At 30.3% G+C, this 24,283-nt stretch overlaps 1 protein-coding gene and 2 long non-coding RNA genes across 4 annotated transcripts; all 3 read right to left on the reverse strand.

The window, feature by feature from the left end:
• Nucleotides 1-2,132: 2,132 nt before the first annotated feature.
• Nucleotides 2,133-5,619, reverse strand: LOC25498445 (uncharacterized protein At3g17950). 2 transcript variants are annotated; one of them, XM_013593360.3, is made up of 4 exons: nucleotides 5,505-5,619; nucleotides 5,131-5,249; nucleotides 4,710-4,859; nucleotides 2,133-2,762 (listed from the first exon to the last, which is right to left on the reverse strand). In XM_013593360.3, exons 2-4 carry the CDS (start codon nucleotides 5,140-5,142, stop codon nucleotides 2,478-2,480), a joined length of 447 nt encoding a protein of 148 aa, XP_013448814.1. In that variant the 5' UTR covers nucleotides 5,143-5,249; nucleotides 5,505-5,619; the 3' UTR covers nucleotides 2,133-2,477. The 2 variants fall into 2 exon arrangements, with proteins under 2 accessions (XP_013448814.1, XP_039683225.1); XM_039827291.1 differs by lacking the exons at nucleotides 5,131-5,249; nucleotides 5,505-5,619 and having other exon boundaries at nucleotides 4,710-5,024.
• A 9,396-nt stretch (nucleotides 5,620-15,015) lies between these two features.
• Nucleotides 15,016-16,181, reverse strand: LOC120577191 (uncharacterized). Its single transcript, XR_005643262.1, has 2 exons — nucleotides 16,085-16,181; nucleotides 15,016-15,611 (listed from the first exon to the last, which is right to left on the reverse strand). It is a non-coding gene; the product is annotated as an uncharacterized lncRNA (long non-coding RNA).
• A 6,102-nt stretch (nucleotides 16,182-22,283) lies between these two features.
• On the reverse strand, nucleotides 22,284-23,246 carry LOC120577142 (uncharacterized). The gene is made up of 2 exons (XR_005643196.1): nucleotides 23,116-23,246; nucleotides 22,284-22,865 (listed from the first exon to the last, which is right to left on the reverse strand). It is a non-coding gene; the product is annotated as an uncharacterized lncRNA (long non-coding RNA).
• Nucleotides 23,247-24,283: the final 1,037 nt, after the last annotated feature.

Here is a 24,283-nt window from a genome sequence, read left to right on the forward strand (position 1 = left end):
TTTAAAAAATCTTCATCTTCAGCTTACCTTCATCTATTGCCACCATAGTTTTCTTCTTTTGTGATGTGAGTTTATTGTCATCAAAATTCAGTCAAGTCTAAGAAGGAAATCTTTTTCACAAATCATATGACTTATGAAAAAATAATAGTCAATTTGTGAGAACATCTACAAATATATTTTTTTTTATAGTTGGGTGGGTTTAAAGAACGTGGATCTCACATTATTATTGACCTTTGTATGTTAGAATAAATTAGTTTAATTGTTAGGATTGAGTATTTGTTTTCTTACCATCATATTGGCTTCGGAAATTTCAGCATGTATTGTTGGCACTAATAGTGATCTCAAAATATGGATGGAGAATATCTTAAATCATATCCTTTTATTTGTATTATCTTAATTTTAGCATTTGAATGAGTGGGCCTTAATTTTAGTATTTTCTCTATTTCTAGTCTATGTATAACTTAACCACTCACACAAACCCAACAGATAATATTAAATTAAAAAAGACATTTAAGTCCAAATGTAAAAGAAATACGATGTCCCCTCCAAATCTCGCAATTTGGAGGGAGAGAAAATGGGTTTTGGAAGAGTTTTGCTCCCCTCTCCCAGTAATCGAAACAACATGTTCAAATTTACAATAATATATCGTCTCTCTTCCATTCTCATTCAACCAAACACGCCCTTAAGGAATCATGACATTTTTGTTTAGCCATTCCAAATCTCCTTTTATGTACAAAACAACTTAACACAATTGTTGAGTTGTCCGAAAGTCAGAGTGCACTTCTGACTCTATGCAGTTGCTCTAGAGATGTGGGGTGGAATTGTTGAACCAAAGTGGATTTTAGAACGATGTCTAATGTCTTGATAATAACAATGTATAAGAGAACAATTGGACACCCTAATGTTTGTTCAAGTGTGCTCACATAGAAGCGAAACTCTTAAGTCAACAATTCTGGCCCTGAATAAGCATGCTCTGAACATAGAAGCGAAATTGTGATGCTCGAATCAATCTTTGATGACAAGACTTTGATGGTCAACAAAAAGTCAAAGTTTTTATCAGTATGCATCAAGACATGAAAACAAGCCTTGATATCAAGACAAGCTCCGAAGGATAAAGTCAACGATCAACGCTTTGAATATTATCTAACCAGGTTTGTCCTCTTCTAATTGAACGTCCTTGTCTAAGCTCTGCATTACGTTTGTCCTTGCTGAATTAAATAAAGAACACATTGTAGAAAAAGACAAAACTCTTACAAGACAGAGAATGCAACGAATCATCCAAGAGAAGCAAAGAAATTCTAAAGTATTGTTCAACAAAATTATACATTGGAGGCAAAGTTTTCAAACATGAAGAAAGCTCTTGATGCGCTAGAAATCTTTTCAAATGAAAACTCTATTCATTTATCCTATAAATAACCTTGAACATTTGAAGAATATACACAACTACACACTTTCAAAAACTGTTTAAATTTCAAGCATAAAAACATTTAGAAAAGTTCTTACAAACTTTCAATCTTAAAATTTCTTAAATATTTAGAAATTATTTAAGATTAATTTAGTTTACCACTCTTTATAAACTCGTAGAAGTTCTCAAGAAGAAGTATGAAATCTTAGACTCATGATGTACGTGTCATCACCACTATGAGAAGGTAATATAACAAGTTCAAAATAAGGTTTAAAAATATTGAGTTGCATTGTATTTATTGCAAACAATCAACTGTCTGCCCTAGTACTAGTTGATTTTGAACTTCCTCTTCACAACATATAACAATTCTTTTTAATTTTTGATTTAAGGCAATTTTGCATTACCAGAGATGTGCTCACCCATTTAAATAAAAGAAAAATAAATTACTTCCCATCATTGTTCACCACCAACAATTATAAATACAAACCAAAAAATCACTTGCATTGCTTATAACAAAAAAAAAAAAAACAACTTTCACTCTAGATACAAGATAGAGTATGTAACTGCAATAAATTGTGAAGCTTCAAATTCATCATTTGTGTCATCTATTTATCTATTTAAATATGAAAAAAATTAAATAAAAGAAATTGCATTCCATATTTTTTTTTTTTGGAAGATATATATTTTATTGCTATCATAAAAAATTAAAGACAATGTGGCACATAACTGAATACAAAATATAACATCCTAATAATAATGCCTTTAAATTTAACTACCAAATAGAATAATATCCGGAAACAGGTCTATGATCCTAAACATGGTTTTAAGTCAGCAACCGCAGTTTCCCCGCGATATAAAGGTTTGCAATGTAACCGCAACCACGACTACAAGAATAATTTCAAACCATGATCTAAATGAAATATACTAAAATGAGTAACAATGGATCATCATTTATTGATTTGTTATCTACACTAACTAGAAAAAACTATTGATGTTCAAATTCTTTGCTTCAATCTTGGCTACCAACAAAGTGTGTGAGGTTGAGTCTTGAATACCAGAAAAGCCATTTGGTCTATAAACTTGTAGGAAATTGAATTCTTCTGTAAGTACTTGCAGCTTTTCTTTCAGCTTCAAGGTAATGACCAAGAGAATGAGCATCATTACCATTCACTGCATCAGTGCTAAGGTTACAACAAAGTGAAAACAACCAAGGTTTCTGCTTGTGATTCCTTTTGTTATCGTTCGAGGAATCCATCACTCTTCCTCTACTTGATCTCCTTGAGAGTTGTAGGAAACTCGAAACTCGAATGAGGTTGCCTAGTGTAATGCTCTTGTCATGGAAGAATGATCCAGTGGACTGTACAAAAACATGTCAAGTGAGTTAGGCAAAATGTGACATGAATGATGCTATAAACAAGTAAAATACATTCCAAATCATGATGGGTTAACAGAAGTACACCATCGTGATTTCGTCAATTTCACCGTCAATCTTTTTTTTTTTTTTTTGAAAACTCGGTATCCGATCCAAGGACCGACTAATCCGAGGGGACCAATCTCACCGCCTACTTGTGGGGGCCCCGTTCTAAGCCTGGGCAAAGCTCTGTATGGACTTGCCCACCGAAGTTGGCACCAAAGGGGAATCGAACCTGTGACCTTGAGAGGAGCACACTCCAAAATCCCAAACCAACCACTAGGCCAACCCCAAATGGGTAATTTCACCGTCAATCTAAACATGCACTTGGTTGTTGATGAATAAATTAACAATTGATATTCCAACACATTCAAAGATGTGTTATTCGTCAACTAATGAGATTCTTTACTTTAGCATTTAAAGTAAAATATTCATTTTAGAGAAAACAAACATGATTGTAGATAACAATTTCTGTAAAAAAATTGTTACTAAAGAAACATTAAAGGAAAACTGTAAAAGTATTCATGTGATCTTTTGTGTTTGTGTTTTAAAATTCCATTGCTTCTTTCTTACACTTCTCAAGGGTTGTTATCTAAACCATTAAGAATGTTTTTTTTTTCTTCCAAACATCATAGAAGACTTTAACTTTCAACAAAGGAGAAAATAAGAAACCATATACCAACAAAAAAACAATTTTAAAGTAACATCCATGTCACATTCTGTCAAACAATGATGTGCTAGTCCATGCTTTGGACCCCATTGGAGCCAAGCAATTATGTATGTAGCATTTTTGTTGTTTTTATGCCAAAGAAGAGAATCATCTAAAAGAAAACGACAGGAATAAATACCAAATCTTTATGGATGTGTTCATTACATGAAGTTTCCTTTTCCTATTCAATGTTGATTTTTGGACTCATTCTTAAGCTAATAAAAGCTACATCTTCATTAGAGAAATAATGAAACCAAAGTACATAGTCAAAAGGCATGGTTATAACCACAAACCAGGTGAAAGTAATAAAGAGTAAAGTATCTCAAATTTATTACATGCTCACTGCTCAGTAGGAATAGGATCAATAACCAAAAAGGGTATATCATTGTGTTGATGAGAAATGTAACAGTGTCAGAATCATACTTGAGTAGCCATTATTTTGTACTATAAAAGACTGTCAAGAAATATACAAAATAATTGAGAAAATCTCTCTTTCTATGACTATAATTTTCATAAATAACAATACTCAGAATAATTGAAATAGTGTCATCACTGCAATGATTTGGAAACCTGAACAAATATCGAATTAGTGAGATTTTCGAGTCATGGTTCAACCGGTTCAGTCATGGTTGTATCAGATGACCAAAATAATAGAAAAAAAAGTATTTCTAGTTCAACCCGATTCAATCTTGTTTCAATCACGTTCAATCAGACTACAATACAACCAGAATCAAACCAATCGATAAATTGGATCGTTCCTCTTTCAACCGATTGAACTAGCCGATCATTGCAGTGAAAATACAAAATGAAAAAAAGAAATGAACAAAGATATACAAACAAAGTATCATCACTGCAATGATTTGAAAACCTGAACAAAGATCGAGTTGGTGAGATTTTTAAGTCATGGTTCAACTGATTCAATCACGGTTAAAAAGTAGTAAAACAATCGGTTGAACCAACCCGTTTCCCCTTTCAATCGATTGAACCGATTCTTTCAAATTTCTAAAACATTGCATCAATACAATGAAAGTACAAAATGAAAAATAAATAAATTAACAAGTTACAAGAAAACAAAAAGGAATCAAACACTAGCATTAACAATATGGTATCAAACAACCAAAGTGGTCAATTCACACACAAATACACACAAGTTCTTCATTTCTTGAACAAAGAAAAGTACAAACCTGAGTGTCAAGATCTGATGAAGAATAAGTTGAAGGTGTGGGAGAACCAGAAAGCAAAGTACTAAAGGAAACTGAACCTGAAAAATCACCATTTCTCATCACCCCAACTCTAGAATTCAATAATCTCAATCCAAATGGCCACCCTTCTTCCTGAATCAACCCCAAAAACCAACAAAATATAAACAAAACCATAATCTCATAAATATGCTGAAATAAACAAAACCCTCAAAATGATTCAATCAAAAGATACAAACTTTATATAAAATCAACATATATGTATCAGTCACCACATTGTGTCTGTGTTAGAGAGAGAGAGAGAGAGAGAGAGAGAGAGAGAGAGAGAGAGAGAGAGAGAGAGAGAGAGAGAGAGAGAGAGAGAGAGAGAGAGAGAGAGAGAGAGAGAGAGAGAGAGAGATTGTACCTGTTGAGCCATTACTGTCTTTTCTGAACAAAAGGTGAATGTGAGATGAAATAGTATCAACTTTGATTCAAGGAAGTCACTTCAGACTATGAAGTTTCATCTTTCAGATTATGTACCATCTAACAAAAAAAAACAACACTTTAAAAAAGGTTAAGTTTAACAATAAGTATCAACATTTAACATATAACAGCAATGGTATAAATTTGACATTTTTTCTGTTTTGGGACAAGATATGAAACAGACACTTAAACAAACTCAGAAAAGACAGAAAAAAGAGGTTCTTTGGGTCCAAACAGAAGCAGTTAAAGTGCATTGATTAACATTAGAATAGAGATAGTGAGTGAGGAAGTGATAACGTGAGAGTGACTACTTACCAAGTAAGTGTGAAGAATCTTGGTTTTTTATTTGGAGACAATGCACAAAAGATGATGCAAGCAGAGATGGTTTGGAATATTTTGGTCCAAGTTACAAAGATGAGAGAGAGGGTCAAAAAGATGACAACTTGGAGTAAGAAAATGGCATGAGCAAGTGAGATTTCTATTTTAATAATATCCTAACAAAATAATCTTATTTTTTCCTTTATTTCTAATAGTTCAGTCGGCATAGATATTGCATATTATATGCAGAGATTGGGGTTCGAACCCCGAATACTCCACTTCTCCATATTTAATTGTGTGAGTTCAAGCCACTAGACTACTTAAAAAAAAAAAGGAAGACAACAAAAGGACACATTTTTTAATTTAAGGAAATATTAAATAGTGTATTTAAGGTATTAGGTAGAGCGTAGTGATTAATAAGGATTTTTTTTTTTGTTACAAAAATTTTAGGGTGAGGGGATGGTGCCCCAGTCCAAGGCAGGGAAGACCTTCGGACTCAAAGAGCACTTACAAAGGTATTTACATTTACCTCCCTCCAAAGGCATTAGTGGGGCTCGAACCCGGGTTCTCTCGGATTCAAGACCTGTCTTTTTACCACTAGACCAAGCCTTTGAAGTTAGTGATTAATAAGGATTTGGACCACGCATGTACACATAATTTATTTATAGTTTTTTTTTTATTAAAAATATATATTAAGGATCCAATGACTCTAATGGTAATACATTAGTACGAACTCCAATGAAATGTACTTAAATAGATCCCATTAACTTTGCAGAATTATACAAAAGATAGTATTAATAGCAATATTATTTCTTAGGACCAACTTATACATATTATATTACTTCTTTTGATCGTAGGATCAGTTAGTTGCTCAAGAGAGATAATTCTAATATAGTCGCATGTTAACTAATATGTACCCATTTTTTCCCTCCCAATAGGGATACTTAACCGGGTAAGGTCCTTGTTAAGTAAATGACCTCCCATTTGAGATGCTTTTAAGAGAACAAAAATAGAAATTTTGTGGTTGAAAAATGGTGAAAAATGAATAATTTAACTTTTTAAAAGTTTAAAATTGTAGTTTCCAATGTAAAACTAGTATTTTTGATTTTCTTAACAAATATTATCTTTAGGATACTCGTTAGCAAGACCCTATAACTTACAGTTTCATTTTGCCAAAAAAAAATTGTTTGATATTCGTCATTGTGTCACGAGTCGATCTTTATTAGATTATAGTTTTCTTCGATAAGTTAATTTAAGTAGCTTATAATTTATCATTTTTTAATCTCAATTTTATTCGGTAATCTTAATTGATTTTTTTTAAAATATTAATTAAATATATGATTTTTCGTCATTTCAAATTCGTAAGTTAGATCAACATATGATTTTAACAAAGACTACAAATTCAACCAATTAGGTTATCCATTATTAGCTATAAATTAACTTATCAACTATCTATTATAAACTAACTTACGAGTTATTTACTTTCTTTTACTAAATCAAGCCTCCACATATTTTATTATTCTCTAAAATTTTCATGAAATTTTGATACGTATAACGACTTTTATTATTAATGAATTTGACCCTATAATCGTTAGAACTGAAATATGATACAACCTGCAATACTTAGATTGTATAATAATGGCGGCGCTATTCGAGTGAGTGTAAACTCCTAAGAAAATAAGGAAGATAAAATATAATTTTGGGGAAGAATAGAAACTTCTTTTAATATTCAACATAAGCATAGGGTTTCAAGTACGCATTATATAGGATCTAGCTCTTCCCACTTTCATTTTTGCTCCAAAACACCTCAAAAATATCAAAATACCCTCAACGATAGTTAACTGTTGCTCGTTAATGAGAAAATGTTTGATAGTGAACAACAGACCACCATTGGATGTATATTGGTATTTTTAAGGTGTTTAGGAGCAAAAATGAAAGCGAGAAGAGTAATTACCTATATTTTTTTAAGGATGTAATTGCCTATTATATAATGCAAAGTGTAGCATAACAAATTTGTTTAATATGCGTTCTTCAAAAAAGAATTGTTTAATATGCGGAAATGAAAAATAATAGAAAGATAAAAGCAATAGTTTGTTTGTCTCTTCTCAAGTGTTGGACTATTGTTCCTACATTATGTTCTACTTATCATAAAAGCCTTAAGTTGGCCTGATAGATATGTCAGTCGAATGACCGACTATTGTTCCTACATTATGTTATACTTGTCATAAAAGCCTTAAGCTGGCCTGATAGATATGTCACTCGAATAGCCAACTATTGTTCCTACATTATGTTCTACGTGTCATAAATATGTTCTCACCAAATGGTGCATTATATTCCTAGATAACGTTACCATTGTCCAAAAAGTATATTTTTTCCCTTTACTATCACAAAAGGTTAAAAAAGTAATGAAATTTTACTTGAAGGAAAAAGTATAGAAAAGTTAGTTAAATAATATTCTAATTCTTATTATTATCAAATTTATTGTATATACTATCTCGTATCTAAGTGTGCTAAAGGGACAAACACAACACACTTATATCCTCAAGAGGAATTTAGTAATGATTCTAATGTTATGAATGGTTTTTAAACTTATTATATTATTATCAAGTTTATTATATGACCTAGTATCTAAGTGTGCTAAAAGGGACAAACACAATGCACTGATATCCTCGAGAGGTATCTAGTAATGATTCTAATGTTTTAAAATTCCATAAATGTTTAGACTCTTTAATTAATTTTATGAGAGTAAGAACTTTGTAAATTATAAAGAGAGCAAATTATATTCTATTTTTCAGATGCAAAGAGGAAAAAATATGGCTAAAACTATGAAGTTTCTTTATGTTCTAATTTTATTTAGTTCCATGTTTCTTGTTATAAGAGTATCTGATTCTATTCCTTACGTTAATATTGGTCCTTGTGTAAAAGATAAAGATCGTCGAAAAGTTCCACAATATAATATTAAGTGTCGTAATGGAGAATGTGTAAGGATCCGATCTTGAGATGAATGAGTCCTTGCACCAGAAAAAATAATTGTACGATATATGCTAGAATATTTCATGAGCTGTATGATTTAGTTTGTCTACATGCACCAAATAAATTGTATTTTTTTTTTATCTTTGTTTTCCCCTTAATTTCATGTATTTTGAAGTTATGATTTTATACTATAAGATGATGGCAATGAAATTGATTAAGGTAGCTGAGAGTTAAATTTATAATATCTCCTTATCTTGTAAATTTAGAAGTATAACCATGGTCTGTTGATGGCAATTTTCGAAAGTGTACGAACTCAAGGATTTCTTTTACCGTCAAAAATGGATTAATTCCAACCACACCTCTCAGAATTCAAATTCATTACACTTTCTAATTCCATAATGTAACAATAGAAATGTATAGTTATTAATTAATTCTAAGTTTTAAAGAAAAGAAATAAATAGATCTCACGTTTCTTCTTTTTAACGAAAAGTGACAAATAGATCTCACGTGTCACTATTTAATTTTTTGTTAGAAACAGAAAAATATGCATTTGTTGTAATGTTAATGTCACTTTTCCATCATAAAATAAATTGTATAAGTATCGTGCATTCATAGATGATTCCTCTTCATGTATGTAAGTCTAAAATCAGCTCATTCCTTTCTCCATTCTCTATCTCTAAATTTTGGATTTTTTTAGGTGGGTAATAGTACGTGTTAAGTTTTTGAATTTAAATCTTGATAGAAATAAATGATTACTTTTAAAATGATTGTCTTGTAAGGTTTTTTTATCTAATAGTTTAGTGTGTTGAATTTCATCCTTTAAATAAATACATGACAAATTTGAAATTTTAATCTGAACTCAAGAATATAACAAAACATTGTCTCTAATAAGAGAGTTGCTTAATATGACCGTCACGTAAATATTTACACATAGAAAACTAGCATTATTTACTATTAGTGTATTTTATTTTTATTTTTGGAAAAAAATGTCACTTTTCCCTAAAAGAACAAAATGTAACTTTTATTGATCTAACCTAAACATGCGACGGTGAAAATTAATCTTCAAACATAGTTTTATAAAAACATATTATTCTTCGATTGACACGTTTATCCCACTACCTTTTATAGAAAATAATATTAATTTTGAATATTTGCATCACCTATCAAAACATACTATATAATTCTCGTAAGCTTAACTCAATTGATATGGACAATGCATAATATATGTAAGGTATATGGTTCAAACCCCGACCAACACAAAAAAAATAAAATCCATATTATATATTGTCATTTTCTATCTATTTCTCCTTGGTTTTATTTCTCAAAATTCTTAAACATGCCGTTCATTTTTAGTTATTATTATATGAATTTACACATACCAAGACAACCGTTAAAATTTTATTATATAAATAAGATTATTTAAATTTTTTTCTATAATATCCTTAATCAATTTGATTGTATTGGGTCCGAGTATCCCTTGTGCTCCTTTCAATAGATTCATTTTACTTATTAAAAAAATTAAAACTTAGGTGCATTTTCTTTAGATAATTTTCTATGGTTCTTAACTAAATTCATCATGATTTTTTTAAATCCATGATTTTTGCAAAGTTTTTTTATATCTAAAAATATATGATTTTAGTTAAAAAAAACATACGAAAAGCACCTAGAAAATTGCACAGAAGTTTTATCCTTAAAAAATTATTTATTATCCCAATTCAATTATTTCACTTATAGTACTAACAAAGGTAAATAATAATTGATTGTACAATTTTTTTGTTGAAAATAACAAACTCACTTCAATTCTCTCATACCAATTTCGGTAGGCTTTTTTTATTCTTAAAAAAAATGAAAAGTACAAAACAAATTGAAACAATTTATTTTACAAATGTGATAATTAGAAAGATAAAACTTAATTGCCTTTTTTTAGGTGTTTTCCGTGTGATTTTTTTTACATAAAATATACATACCTAGCAATAATTTCTCAAATACACAAATTTCTAAAAGTTTATTATAAGCACAAAAGGTGGATTTTATGTAAAAAACCACACAAAAAGCATCTATGATATACATCTATTTTCTTAATTAAAAAGACAGTATCATATGTGCACTATATAATGAACTTGAAGTTTGCTATATGAATAATACAAGAACAAAAGATAATAGAGTTCTAAGATAAAATCTATAACAAAAAAAAAAAGGTAGAAAATGGCAAAACATATTTCCCAATATTTTCTCGTGGGACTTTTGTTCATTGCGTTGGCCCTAACTTTGGGTAAGAAATATATGAACTTTGATTCTTACGTTCTATTTCTTCTAACATGTAACTATTTTCTTATTTATTTTGCTTGCATGTCGGTTTTTGTAACTTTTCTTACAAAAATATTTTCTTATCAATAGTTTGTTATCTTTGATAATAAATAGTTTGATATAATCTTGTAGGTCGTTGTTAACTAAATATGTTGCCTTCCTTAAAATAAACCTAAATCTGTAGCTTAAAAAATGGATTTTAAATTTTTGAATTTTATTTTTGTAACAGGTCCAACACCAGGTTTGAGTTCATGCTTTCCTTCAGATTGTACAGAGCCAAGTAAATGCACATTAATTTGTGGATATAAAAGTGGATCATGTTTTGGGAATACATGTTGCTGTGAGTCTAGTACATTATCATATCCTTAAAATAAATTACATTATTATAAATCTTAATTATGTATTTTTAGTTTTACTAAAGATCCATATCCGGTTCACAACAAAAAGAATAAACAATCTTGTAAAAAAAAAAAAAAAAAATCGATTATACTAAATAAAGAACATCTTCGTCTAAAGTTTTTAATTTCATGTTTGAAGTATATATATAGTAATAGTAATTCACTTATATTCTCTTACTAGTCGTTTCTTGTTTTGATATTGCGAATTGCCTTAACTGGACGTGTTAGACTAACAATATCAGCCTTAACTAATGATGAGTTCTTCGGCACTTAGAGTTTTTTCTTTTTTTCCTCGGCTGTTAACTGCCGTAGGAACTTCGGAGTTAACTGCAGCCGGTTCCTACTTCGGTAGTTAATTGTTGCAGGAGAATTTTTCGTCTTTTACATGTGTTTTTCAGCCCTAACATATGTGTCAACAGCAATTTTCATCTTAACCGGTGACAATTTCGGAAACTCCACCAAATCATTTAAAGTAAAAAAAGTAGTAAATTATAATCAGGAGGAGATCTTCTCCGTGAATTTATCATCCAATGAAGTCCTTGTCTTTTATTTTTTTCTTGTCATTATAGTTGCAATAATTAAGAATAAAAGAGGAACGTTTTAGATGCACACTGGACCTCTTCCAATGAAAAACTCATGGGAGAGGATCCAAGTTCCTTATTGTCTTCACATGGATTATTATTTTTTTATTAGACAATTAACTAAATTTTTAATAAAAGTAGTAAACTGGATGAATTTGCAAGACTAATTGGTTCACAAATAGGAGATGATCCAGGAATCCAATAAACGAGGGGCTAAAAAAATTTATTGACAAACATTACTCCTCTTAATGGGTAGGATTAGATTTTTCCTCTTAATGAACATATAACATATTATTGCCGGAATGCATATTTTTTATTTATTGACAAACATTACTCCTCTTAATGGGTAGGATTAGATTTGAGGCGATTTCTTAGCATAGAAGATTTAGGAACGGTTGGATTCTTAAATTGAAGGAATCTTTGTAATTTACTCAATAATTTCACAACATATTAGTGGAAAACAGTAGATATTTTCTATACGTAAAAAGGATGTACCCTATAGCGAGGACGATTGGAGGACCTCTATAAATCCAATGTTTATTCTCATTTTCTTTATTTCTTGAAATTTAAGGGTTTGACTCTAAAATTCTCATTAAAGGGATAAACGACACAAGACCTTGACAAATGTGTCAATTTTATAATTCGATCAATGATACCCAGATTTTATGTGTGAGTTATGCACATTTGTTCTAATGAAGGATCTTGGTGGAGCATCAAAGATCTAAAACAAATGTAGGTTCTTTTAACCTCCAAAAGTTTGTGGGGTTGTTTCTCAAGGAATGCTCAAGGGGATTGAAACCAGGATAGCAAAGAAGATTTATTAGGCATGAAGATCAAAGTATTGCAAATTAGCTTGAGATTCTAAGACCTTGGAATCATCTAATTTCAATAGAGTTTGAAGATTTGAGGCTTTGAGGCGATTTCGTAGCATAGAAGATTTAGGAACGCTTGGATTCTTAAATTGAAGGAATCTTTGTAATTTACTCAATAATTTCTCAACATACTAGTGGAAGTCAGTAGATATTTTCTATACGAAAATAGGATGTACCGTATAGCGAGGACGATTGGAGGATCTCTATAAATCCAATGTTTATTCTCCTTCTCTTTATTTCTTGAAATTTTAAAAAAAAAATTAAAGGGTTAGACTATAAAATTGTGATTAAAGGGATAAACGACACATGACCTTGACAAATGTGTCAATGTTACCAAGATTTTATGTGTGAGTTATGCCCATTTGTTCTAATGAAGGATCTTGGTGGAGTATCACTGATCTAAAACAAAAGTAGGTTCTTTTAACCTCCAAAGGTAATTGTGGGGTTGTTTCTCAAGGAATGTTCAAGGGGATTGAAATCAGGATCATAGCAAAGAAGATTTATTGGACATGAAGATCGAAGTATTGCAAGCTAGCTTGAGATTCTAAAACCTTGGAATTATCTAATTTCAATAGAGTTTGAAGATTTGAGGCGATTTCTTAGCATAGAAGATTTAGGAACGTTTGGAAGACAATAGATATTTTCTCTACGAAAATAGGATGTACCCTATAGCGAGGATGATTGGAGGACCTCTATAAATCCAATGTTTATATTCTTTTTCTCTTTATTTCTTGCAATTTAAAAAAAAAAAAAACAAATTTTAAGGATAATTAAAGTTTTTTGAACTTAGAAGAAAATAAAACTACGTATTGAAAATTTTTCTAGGAACGTAATTCCACATTTATTTATGAAGACGAAAAGAAAATTTTGATATATTTATATAGATAAAAAACATGCATAACAATAATACATATCAAATTCTTGTAAAAAAAAAAATACATATCAAATTTTTTAATTTGTATGCATATGAGATTATGCCCTCTAATCCACGAGCTGTGAACTTAATGCTAAAAGTTTGAACTTTATAAAGTTCAAGGGACAATGATCAAATTTCCTCAAAGGTAATTATAGAATAACTATTAGTGTCATTTAATAAATAATAATTTCTTCTACTTTTTAAATTTTTATTTGAAAAAATAAATTAGCTACTCTAATTGAACGATATAGTTTATAAAGGAACTAATCTCAAACTATTGAAAATTATTGGTTGTTATTCCACCATTCATAATACATTTAGCATCAAAAGCCAATTTATTCGTCTACAAAACTCAGATTACTTATTTTAGTCTTAAGAAAAATCAACAAATATGGTTGTAGATAGCAATAATGTCAGTAAAAAAAGAGTTATAAAGAAACATCAATGGAAAAATGTATTTATATTATTTTTTGATAACCAAAATTTATTTTAAATATGAAGATATAGAGTGTGTTAGAGGGGGGGGGGGGGGGGGGGGGAATAACGCTTTTCAATTTTAAAAGAGTTTGTGAAAGCGTGAGTTAAAACACGATTATGACTATCATATTGTGTTTGATTATGATGATATGAATAAAGCAATGAAAGGAAATAAATATTCAAAGATGAATGAGAAGTTCACTGTTGAATCTTATTATACAATTCAACAATCAATACATACGTTCAAGTCACAAAACTAAACTATCTAAAACCAAACCTATTAACAATAAATCACACTCACAACTAACGAACACAAGGTATATCAAGTAATTGTTTGAAGTTAATTTCAACTTTGATTGTGAGAAAATTAAATTGACGAAGTCTCATTAAGAAAATTGAGATTAGGTTTTGGTAAATTGTAAACTCACAATCATATAATGATCACTTCACACAATGAATTCATATACACAAATATAATATGGTTACCTTTATGACATAAATAAGATTAGGAGATTGAAAAATAATAGGAGAACCCCAACACTTAACCGTACAAACTAATTTAGATGAAGGTACTAGTATTGTAGTAGGCCAAAACTTCCCAACAATTTTCTCTTCCTTTATTTATGACATTAGGAGATTGAAAAATAATAAGAGAACCCCAAAACTTAACCATACAAACTAATTTAGACATGATTGCACCAATATGGAATAATCGAAAGCAAGTGCACACGCCAAAGTTTTGACAAAGCACTATAACGATGTCTTGAGACATCTAAAACTTGCTAAGCATGCATGGCAAAGTGAAAGCAAGCCTGAAAAGAGAGTTATATCAGATGGGATGGGATATGAAGAGAGTTGTGTACATGTAGTGGAGGAGTAAATGTTCTGTAGTGGATTAGAATTTGAATTTCAAATTCAGCAGTTAATGCACAAAGGTTAAGCAAATCCCGCCCTCGGGATTAGGGTTTAGGCAAAAGGAGCATGCATTATGAACCTTAGTATTATATATTAAGATAAATATTTCAAGACAACTATAATAACATTAATAGTAAGAGAATATAAATGGATGTATTTAATTGGATACAACTTAAGTTTGGGGCACCCTCCCACCATTATTTAAATCAAAACAACTTTCACCCCAATTCTTGAATGCATAATCCTATGCTACATTGAGTTTTTTTCCTCTTTCACATCGAGGATTTGGAGACATCTTGCTTTCTTTATCTGGCCCCTACTTCCAGTTCTCCATTTTTTCTTTTGCTGACATTGGACATCATAATATCTTCAAACATGAAATTACAACCTTTGGAGGAAGATGTTTCTTATTTAGTATAATGGATCTTTATTTATGAGATTGTTTATTCTTTTTGTTGTGAACCAGGTATCAATCTTTAGTAAAACATATATAAATATTTATAATAATGTAATATTTTTAAGGATATTATAATGTAATTTGTTTCAACAGCAGCACTAATCACAGCAACATTCATTGTCAGAACAATTTGCTTTTTTAGACCCGATATAAGCGCAAAATTCTTTGCATCTAGTAGGATCACTACAATCCCCATGATAGCAGAGTCCTGTTACAAAAATAACATTCACAAATTAAAAATTCATTTTATAAGCTAGATTCTCTCGTCCCTATTATAAACAAAAATCAATATTTTAGATTCATTTATTCAATGATGTATGTGGTCTATAATAAAGATCATATACATCATTAATTGAATGAATCTAAAATATTGATTTTTACTTATAATAGAGACCGAAGGGTGTATATCAACATATAATGTTCTTTAAAAAAAACTTATATAATGTTAAATCTCTAAAAAATATTAAAATTCAGACAAGGTTATATCAAACTATTTTTTTTTATTATCAAATATCACAAACTATTGATCTAAGAAAATATTATCGTAAGAAAAGTTACAAAAACCGACCTGCAAGCAAAAGAAATAAGAAAATACTATTATTATTATTATTATTATTATTATTATTATATTTTGTTAATTACATGTTAGAACGTACGATTAAAAATTCATATGTTTCTTACCCGATGCTAGAACCAACGGAATGAACAAAAGTGCCAAGAAAAGATATTTGAGAATATGTTTTCCCATTTTTCTTTTAGATTTTATCTTAGAACTCTATTATCTTTTGTTCTTGCATTATGCATTGCAAACTTCTAGTTGATTATATAGTACGCATAACGTAGTGTCTCCATTACTTTTTACTACTTTGTCCTTAATTATAAGATTTTTTTTTTTGAGAATTTTTTGTCCTTTCTTATAAGAAAATTTTGCTATTTTCAACTAGAATAATTATTTCTTTACCTAAATACCTTTATTTTTTTCTTCAATCAACAATAAATAACATGTTGAAAACATAAACAAATTCTCTCTTTTAAAAAATAAAATTGTAAAAACAATAGTAATTGCAAACAAATTTAATATAAATATCAATTTTCTTAATTTCTATGATTTTGCCAAAAGAGTCTAATAAATAGGGACAAAGGTACTAATTATGATAAAACTTGGATGTATTTTTTATATATATTTTTTTTGTGTGGTTCTTCACATATTATTCATTTTTGTGCTTATAGCAAACTTTTAGAAATGTTATTATTTGTGAAATCATTCGCAAATATTCCATCCGGTCACTATTATAAGCAAAACTTCACTTTCAAGATGCATTAAATAATTAATGTATCTAAAAGTGAAATTTTTCTTATAATAGTGACCGGAAGGAGTATAGCTAAGGTTTTCCCTTCTAATTATCACATTTGTAAAACAAATTGCTTCGATTTTTTGTCTTTCAAATTTTAATGTACAATCATTTCTTGTTTTGCTAATAATCCTGATTGTTTGAGGGAAAGTAACTTATATCATTTCATTAAAAATTAAATCAGGAATATATATTGGAATTTCATCAAAGATACAAAAGCTAGTACTAGATGTGGCTGCGTTAGCTAATTCATGTGCAACCTCATTTGATTGCCTCCTAATAAACTCGACATGAGAGTTTGTTAAATAGGAACTATAGAATTGGATACTACTGTCCATAATGGAACCAAATTCGGTAACATCTCCTCAACCTTTGTTGAAATAATCAGCTATTATTTTCGAATCAACCTCAAAATCAACGATTGCAAGTTGAAGTTCATGAATCCACCGAATTGCATGATATAGAACCAGGGCCTCCCCAATGTCAACAGAGCACAATGGAGTGAACCATATGGTTTTTGAGCGAACATGGTTTCCTGCTGAATCTCGGATGCATATGTCCAATCTTACCTTATTGCCGAATAATACTGTTTGTTATTATTGCATAGAGTGAAATAATTGAATTGGGATGATAATAGATTTTTTAAGGGTAAAATTTAGATGCATTTCTTGAATGGAGTCATTAAGAATCTTGAGAAATCCTTAAAAAAAAGAGAAATAAAACTAAGGAAAATTAGATAGAAAATTACAATAAATAAAATGTTTTGATATGAGATAGAAATATTCAAAATTCATATTTTTCTTTTTCTTTAAAAGGTAGTTGGATTAACGTGTCAATAGAAGAATAATTTGTTTTGATAAAAATATATTTGAAGATTAATTTCAGGACACGTATTATACGGTCACTAGCAATGATATTTGAACAACCATGTGCTAACAACTTCTATGACAACCTCCTTTTTCTCTCTTCTCATTGGTCAAAAACAATGGAGAGAAAAAGGAAGAGAGAGAGTAAAAATATAATGTAAGTATGAGAGAGAAAATTATCTAAAAGTTATTAAAAAATAATTGTACAAATATCATATATATATTTTTTTACTGAAGTCACCTGTTTAGGTTAAATCAATAATAAAATGACATTTTTATATTTCACTTTGCATTAATTTATGATGGTGAAAGAAACAGTTATAGTGAATAATGTTAGTTTTCTAAAATATCATATTTTTTATAATTTTATTTGTTTTCTTACACTATACGTAAAAATTTACACAACCGTACTGATGAGGATATCTCAATTGTTAGGTGCAATGCACGATCATAATCATCCATTAAGTTATTTGATAAAAGAAATTTCTTAGAAGGAAATCATTTTAAAACGTATAAGGAGTATTATTTATTACGTAATTTATCATCCATGTGTGGAAAAAAGTTATAGTATCATTTATTTCAATCAAAATTTAATTCAATCAAAATTTAAATAGGAAGACTCACTCTTACCACGTAAAAACCCAAAAGTTAGAGAAACAGGATGGAGAAAGGAATAGGCTGATTTTAATCTTACATGTAGAAGAGGAATCATCGATCAATGCACGATGCTATTACTCATGCAATTTATTTTTCAATAAAGATGTAGACACCTTTGTGTACATTTTTTGTACCATTATCAAAATTTTAGTCAATCAAATATATTGTCTATGTGACCATATTTTTTCAGTTGTGTGATCACTATTTAGAAGCTGAAAAATGTGGTCATGCAACTAAAATGCGTGTGACCACTATTTTTCCACTTAATTAATCAAATAAGTTCTGGAAAAATAGTGGTCATGCAACTAAAAAAATGTGGTCACACAGACCATATATTTGGATAACTGAAATTTTTTAGAGTGGTATAAACGGATGTACACATTAAGGGTGTTTAGCTATTATTGCTCTTTATTTTATAATGTAAAAGTCAAACATTACTATAAATGTATATTTTCCCGTTTCTTGATAAACGTCTCACCTATCATTACCAAAAAAATTAAGAGAAATGATATCTGTACAATTATTTTTGTACAACTTTTTCTTTCATACTCACATTATCTTATTCTCTCTCTTCCTTTTTATCTCTCTATTGTTTTTTACCAATGAGAAGGGAGAACGACAAGGTTGTTCCAAACATCTCTCTGTCCTCTCTCTAGATCTCCATTGTCACCCTCCTCCCTTCCAATCCAACCTATATCCGCTGCTGATGTAGATTCAATCGTTGGTGGTGCGATGACTGGCTTGGGCTGTTCGCATCACTCGGCCATCAGTTTTTCTCAGCGGTTGTTTTCTCCATCTTTAGCGTTCATGGTGGTGTTAGTTTGCTGCGTTTTTGTGGTGATTTGTGATGGTTGGTGGTTCTCGGCATAGTTCATGGTGGGTTCCAATTCTATCATGAACCACTGTTGTTACTGCCATTAAAAACTCTAGCCATCAATTAGGAAGTATTGCAAGGGGCGGTTAATTCATACAACCTTGAGTAATTTTTATTTTATTTTTATGTAGTGGTGATTTTTGTTTGTGGTGATGATGTTGAGGAGCTCGTAGGTTGTTTTTCGGTTGTGTTTGTCTGTGGTGTTTTGTGGTAGTTTCTATGGTGGTGCTGATATTGGGTCTTTTGTGGTGGGGCTCGTGGTGGTTTTTGATGGTGACGCTTGTGGTGGCTGATGTTGGTTTTTTGTGGTGATGCTCGTGGTGACTGGTGTTGGTTTTTTTTGAGAACTAATGGTGGTTTTTTGTGGTGGTTAATGATAGTTTTGGTGGTCGTGGTGCTTGTGATGGCTTGTGGTGGTTGTGCTTTTTGTGGGTTTTCTTCTATGAGTTTGTTGATGATGGAGTTTTCAAATACATGGATGTTAAACGGCGTGACTTGTTTAAGGTGCGGTTAGATGGATTTTTGGTAGGTTTGTTGGTTATTTTGGAGAGATTTTTCTACGGTTTGGCACAAGATTTGTTTCTGCTATTGCACAAACGTTTAGAATTTGTTTTTTGGAGATGACTTCTTGATTTGGTGTTTAATTTTTATTGGTTTCGAGGGCTTTCGGTGGAGGGTGTTTTTGGTTTGTTTGTAAAAGTTTGTATTTGATACATGGAGGTTTGTTTGGGTGTTCTGCATATATACGACACACTTTTCTCTTGTATGTTTTTTTAAGTCTCCTAACTTAGCATTCCTTGTGCTTGCTAGAATTCTTTGTGTTTTAAATAAATTTCATTTTAACTTTTTTTTAAAAAAAAAAAACAAAATTGTCCCAAAAATTGTACCATTATTCAAATATCATTACTCAAAAATTAAATCACACGTGAGATATATTTATTTCTTTTGGTTAAATGGAAAAGAAAAGTGACACCTGAGATCTAGTTATTGCTTTTCTTTAAATGTAGAATTAATTAATATGTTTCTTTTGCTAAATTATGGATTTAGGAAGTTTAGAGGTGTGGTTGGACTTAATCCATTTTCCGAGTCTTGCTTTTTTTAAAGAAATTTTATTAAAAGCACATTAGCATACGATCTGTATAGTTGCCAAAATAGCAATTGCTCTCAATTCTCATACACCAGCACAAATTGCAAACTAAATGAAATGTTACTAACTAGGAAGGGTAACACAGATTCAAAACACCAACAATTGAGTCATACTAGTTGGATCCAACTTGCGACAACTAATGAGTGATATAGATAGCTCTTATATAACTATGGGTTGATGCTCTTACCAACAAGGTTGGACTATTAAAAATACCTTAGGTTCCCAAATGAAAAATTACATGTACACAAATATTTGTTAGTAAATAAATATTAGAAATGAAAAATTAATCTCGACTGTTAACTTCTTTTTTTGTGTTGTTATTACAACAATCTGGTTACCATTGCTTTGAAACAATTTGAAGATTCAATTCAAATATTAGTTGAGAGGTACGCAAATAAATAATTATTTCAGTTAACACTAAATTTAGATTCTACCGATCCGTTCTTCTTTAACTAGAGCACATTAAACACTTGATATGATCACTTCAAATCAAGTGTGTGTTGGGTGGGGGTTGGAGGTTTTATGAGTGGCTTTCTGTTGCGAATTCGATGAGAAAACACGGCTATAACAAACTTGATGTGTGGAGCAAGTGATAATCAGACAACCAAAAAAAGTGTATGGAACAATTATAAACACAAGCCAAAAGTAGAAAACAGCGAGAGAGAAAAGAAGAGAGAACACAAAAGAATTTGTTGACCCAGTTCGGTCCAAATTGACCTAGTATGGGGGAGAGAGCAGCCCTCCGTTTCACTATATGATGAGTAACGTTACAAAAGAGATGTCAATGAGTTACAAGAATAAGTCTCCCACCTAATTCTACCCAAAGTCCCAATCTCTTCGCGTAACCAAGAGACTAAATCCTAATAGTGCTTGCCAAGGTGAATCAACCCTCAAACCCTAGTGTTTGTTCCAAAGAGACAAACTCTATACAAATCCTACTTTTGTTGTTGCATTTCTAAACCTTTGTTTCAGCCCCCTCTATCTCAAAGTTTACACTGATACAATGTTTGTACTTCTCTCAAATATAGGAAGATTTCTACACACAACAATACACTAGACATGAGCTACCAACCAAATGACACATTGAAACAAATATTTCTAGGTGCTTTAAGATGTTTCTAAGCTATAACTAACAATATATAAACATCATCAAATAAACCTATATAATGAACATCATCAAAACACAAACCTATAACTAAAAGAAACTTCATATTTGAGCTTAGCCACTTAACTCTTTCACAAAAAAGATCCCAAGAGAAAATCATGTCTGCTGATTCTAGTATTGGTTCTTGTTCTGGACCGGCCAAAAGAATCTTTGGCCCATTCACTTAGGCCCAATACCATCCAAAGTCCAAACACCATGTTTGGCTAAATTACTCGCGACACACCCCTTCCACGCGAGGGGGGGGTGCACGGAACGAAAGAGACTGGTTCAAACGAACCCCAACGTCTCTTTCCACGTTCCCGTAATAAGCTAACAGACGGTTACACTTCCCACGATTTTGTAACCGTCAGAGTAAGGTGTGCCATTACAACGGCTCAGCAGCCCTCCACCTCTATAAATAGGGGACTCAATGCAGTCCCCAAGGTAGAAGCTTTCTTCCTCTAAAACCCTCACTCTCTGATCTCTACTGACTTGAGCTTCGGAGTGCCTGCAAGTACACACCCCCCCATCCGCTCCAAGAAGTATTCTGACTTATTCAACCACCACCGGTAGTCACCTTCTGATAAGGTACAATCAGTTATTATTATTTTTTATTTTTTTTGGTAAAGTAATATAGTGACCAGAAGTTAACCTCTTAGAACAAATAAGTGAGACGTACGAGATTCAAACCCCGATCTCTGTATATTTTATAGTATCTCTACCAGCTGAGTTAAACTCACGTGTTTTTTCCTAATAAAATGGGTAAAATATTTAATTTAAATTAAAAGGGATACATACATACGCATTATCATAACAAGAAATAAATAATTCAAAGACAACTATAGTAACATTAATAGTAAGAGAATATAATTTGATTTATTTAATTAGATACAACTCTGTGAGGGGTACCCTCTCACCATTATTTAATTCAAAACAACTTTCACCCCAATTCTTGAATGCGTAATCCTATGCTACATTGAGCTTTTTTATTTCACATTGAGGATTTGTAGACATCTTGCTTTCTTTATTTCACATCGAGCTTGGCCCTTACTTTTCAAGTTCTCCACTTTTTCTCATGCTGACATCAGACATCATAATATCTTCAAACATGAAATTAAAACCTTTGAAGGAAGATGTTTCTTATTTAGTATAATCGATCCCTTTTTTTTTTTGAGATTGTTTATTCTTTTTGCTGTGAACCAGTATTATTTTTATTTTTTTTATCTTTAGTAAAACATATATAAAAGTTTATAATTAATAATGTAATTTTTTTAAATATATAATAATGTAACTTATTTCAATCGTAGTCACAGCAACATATACCAAAAAAACAATATCCTTGTTTATTTCCCTTACCGATAGCAATGCAACTTTCGTTGCATGTGCTAGGATCTTTACAATCCGAAGGAAAGCACTTTTGTCCTGTTACAAATTCAAAATTCATTTTATAAGCTATATACTTCTATAATGTTAACAACAACGGACAAGATTATATCAAACTATTTGTTTTTATCAAATATAACAAACTATTGATCTAAGAAAATATTATCGTAAGAAAAGTTTAAAAAACGGACATGCAAGCAAAAGAAATAAGAAAATACTATTATCATATTTTGTTAATTATATGTTAGAAGAAATAGAACGTAAGATTAAAATTTTATACGTTTCTTACCCGAAGCTAGAACCAACGCAATGAACAAAAGTGCCAAGAAAAAATATTGGGCTATATGTTTTGCCATTTTTCTTGTAGATTTTATCTTAGAACTCTATTATATTTTGTTCTCGTATTATGCAATGCAAACTTCAAGCTCATTATATAGTACGCATATGATGGTGTCTCCGTTACTTTTGAATTAGGATAAAACTTAGATGCATTTTTTATAGGTTAAATATATTTTTTGATCCTTTAAGTTTGACAAAAATATTGTATTAGTCCTTTAAGTTTTTTAAATTTTAAATATGTCATTTAAGTTGTTAATTTGATGCACTCTTACCATTTTAAGGACCTATTTGATACATAAAAACTTCAAAAAGGTGCATTAAATTAGCAACTTAAAATAATTATTTAAAATTTAAAAACTTAAAGGACTAACCCGGTTTTTTGTCAAACTTAAAGGATCAAAAAGAAGTATTTAACCTTTTTTTTCTTCTTCATGTTTTTGTGTGGTTCTTCACATATAATTCATCTTCTGTACATATAACAAACTTTGATAAATATGTTATTATTTGTAAAATCATCGACAATTATGAGTATTTTATGTAAAAAAACCACACAAAAAGCATATAAGAAAATATAACTAAAGTTTTCCCTTCTAACTATCACATTTTAAAATAAATTGTTTCGATTTTTTGTCATTCAAATTTTAATATACAATTTTTTTATTGTTTTGCCCAATAATATTGTTTGTTATTATTGCATAGAGTGAAATAATTGAATTGGGGTAATAAATGATTTTTTAAGGGTAAAATTTAGATGTATTTCTTTATATCTCTATCGTATGGTTTTTAACCAAAAACACATTTTTTTTATAACAAACTTTGAAAAAATTATGAATTTAAAGAAATCATGGTAAACTTAGCTATGCATCATATAAAAAGTAGCGAAAAAAATGAACCTAAGTTTATTCTTTTTTTAATATGTAAATTGTAATTAACGAAAGGAATACAAGGAATACTCGAACCCAATACAGTCAAATTGATTAGGAGTATCTTAGAAAAAAACTTAAATAGTTCTATCAAAATTAATAAAATTTTAAATTTGTCTAGGTATGTGTAAAATTTCAGAAAATAATAACTTAAAGTGAAAGGAGTGATTAAGAATCTTGAGAAATCGTTAAAAA

The sequence above is a fragment of the Medicago truncatula genome, chromosome 7 (genome assembly GCF_003473485.1).
Source record: "Medicago truncatula cultivar Jemalong A17 chromosome 7, MtrunA17r5.0-ANR, whole genome shotgun sequence".
In the NCBI taxonomy this organism is placed as follows: domain Eukaryota; kingdom Viridiplantae; phylum Streptophyta; class Magnoliopsida; order Fabales; family Fabaceae; genus Medicago; species Medicago truncatula.

What these genes read in the sequence shown, in the direction of transcription:
- LOC25498445 (XM_039827291.1), bottom strand. Translation starts at nt 4,901, where the DNA reads ATGGTTTTGTTTATATTTTGTTGGTTTTTGGGGTTGATTCAGGAAGAA. An exon ending in CATCAGATCTTGACACTCAG is followed by an intron (nt 2,763 to 4,709) that starts GTTTGTACTTTT and finishes GTTTTTGTACAG; the next exon opens with TCCACTGGATCATTCTTCCA.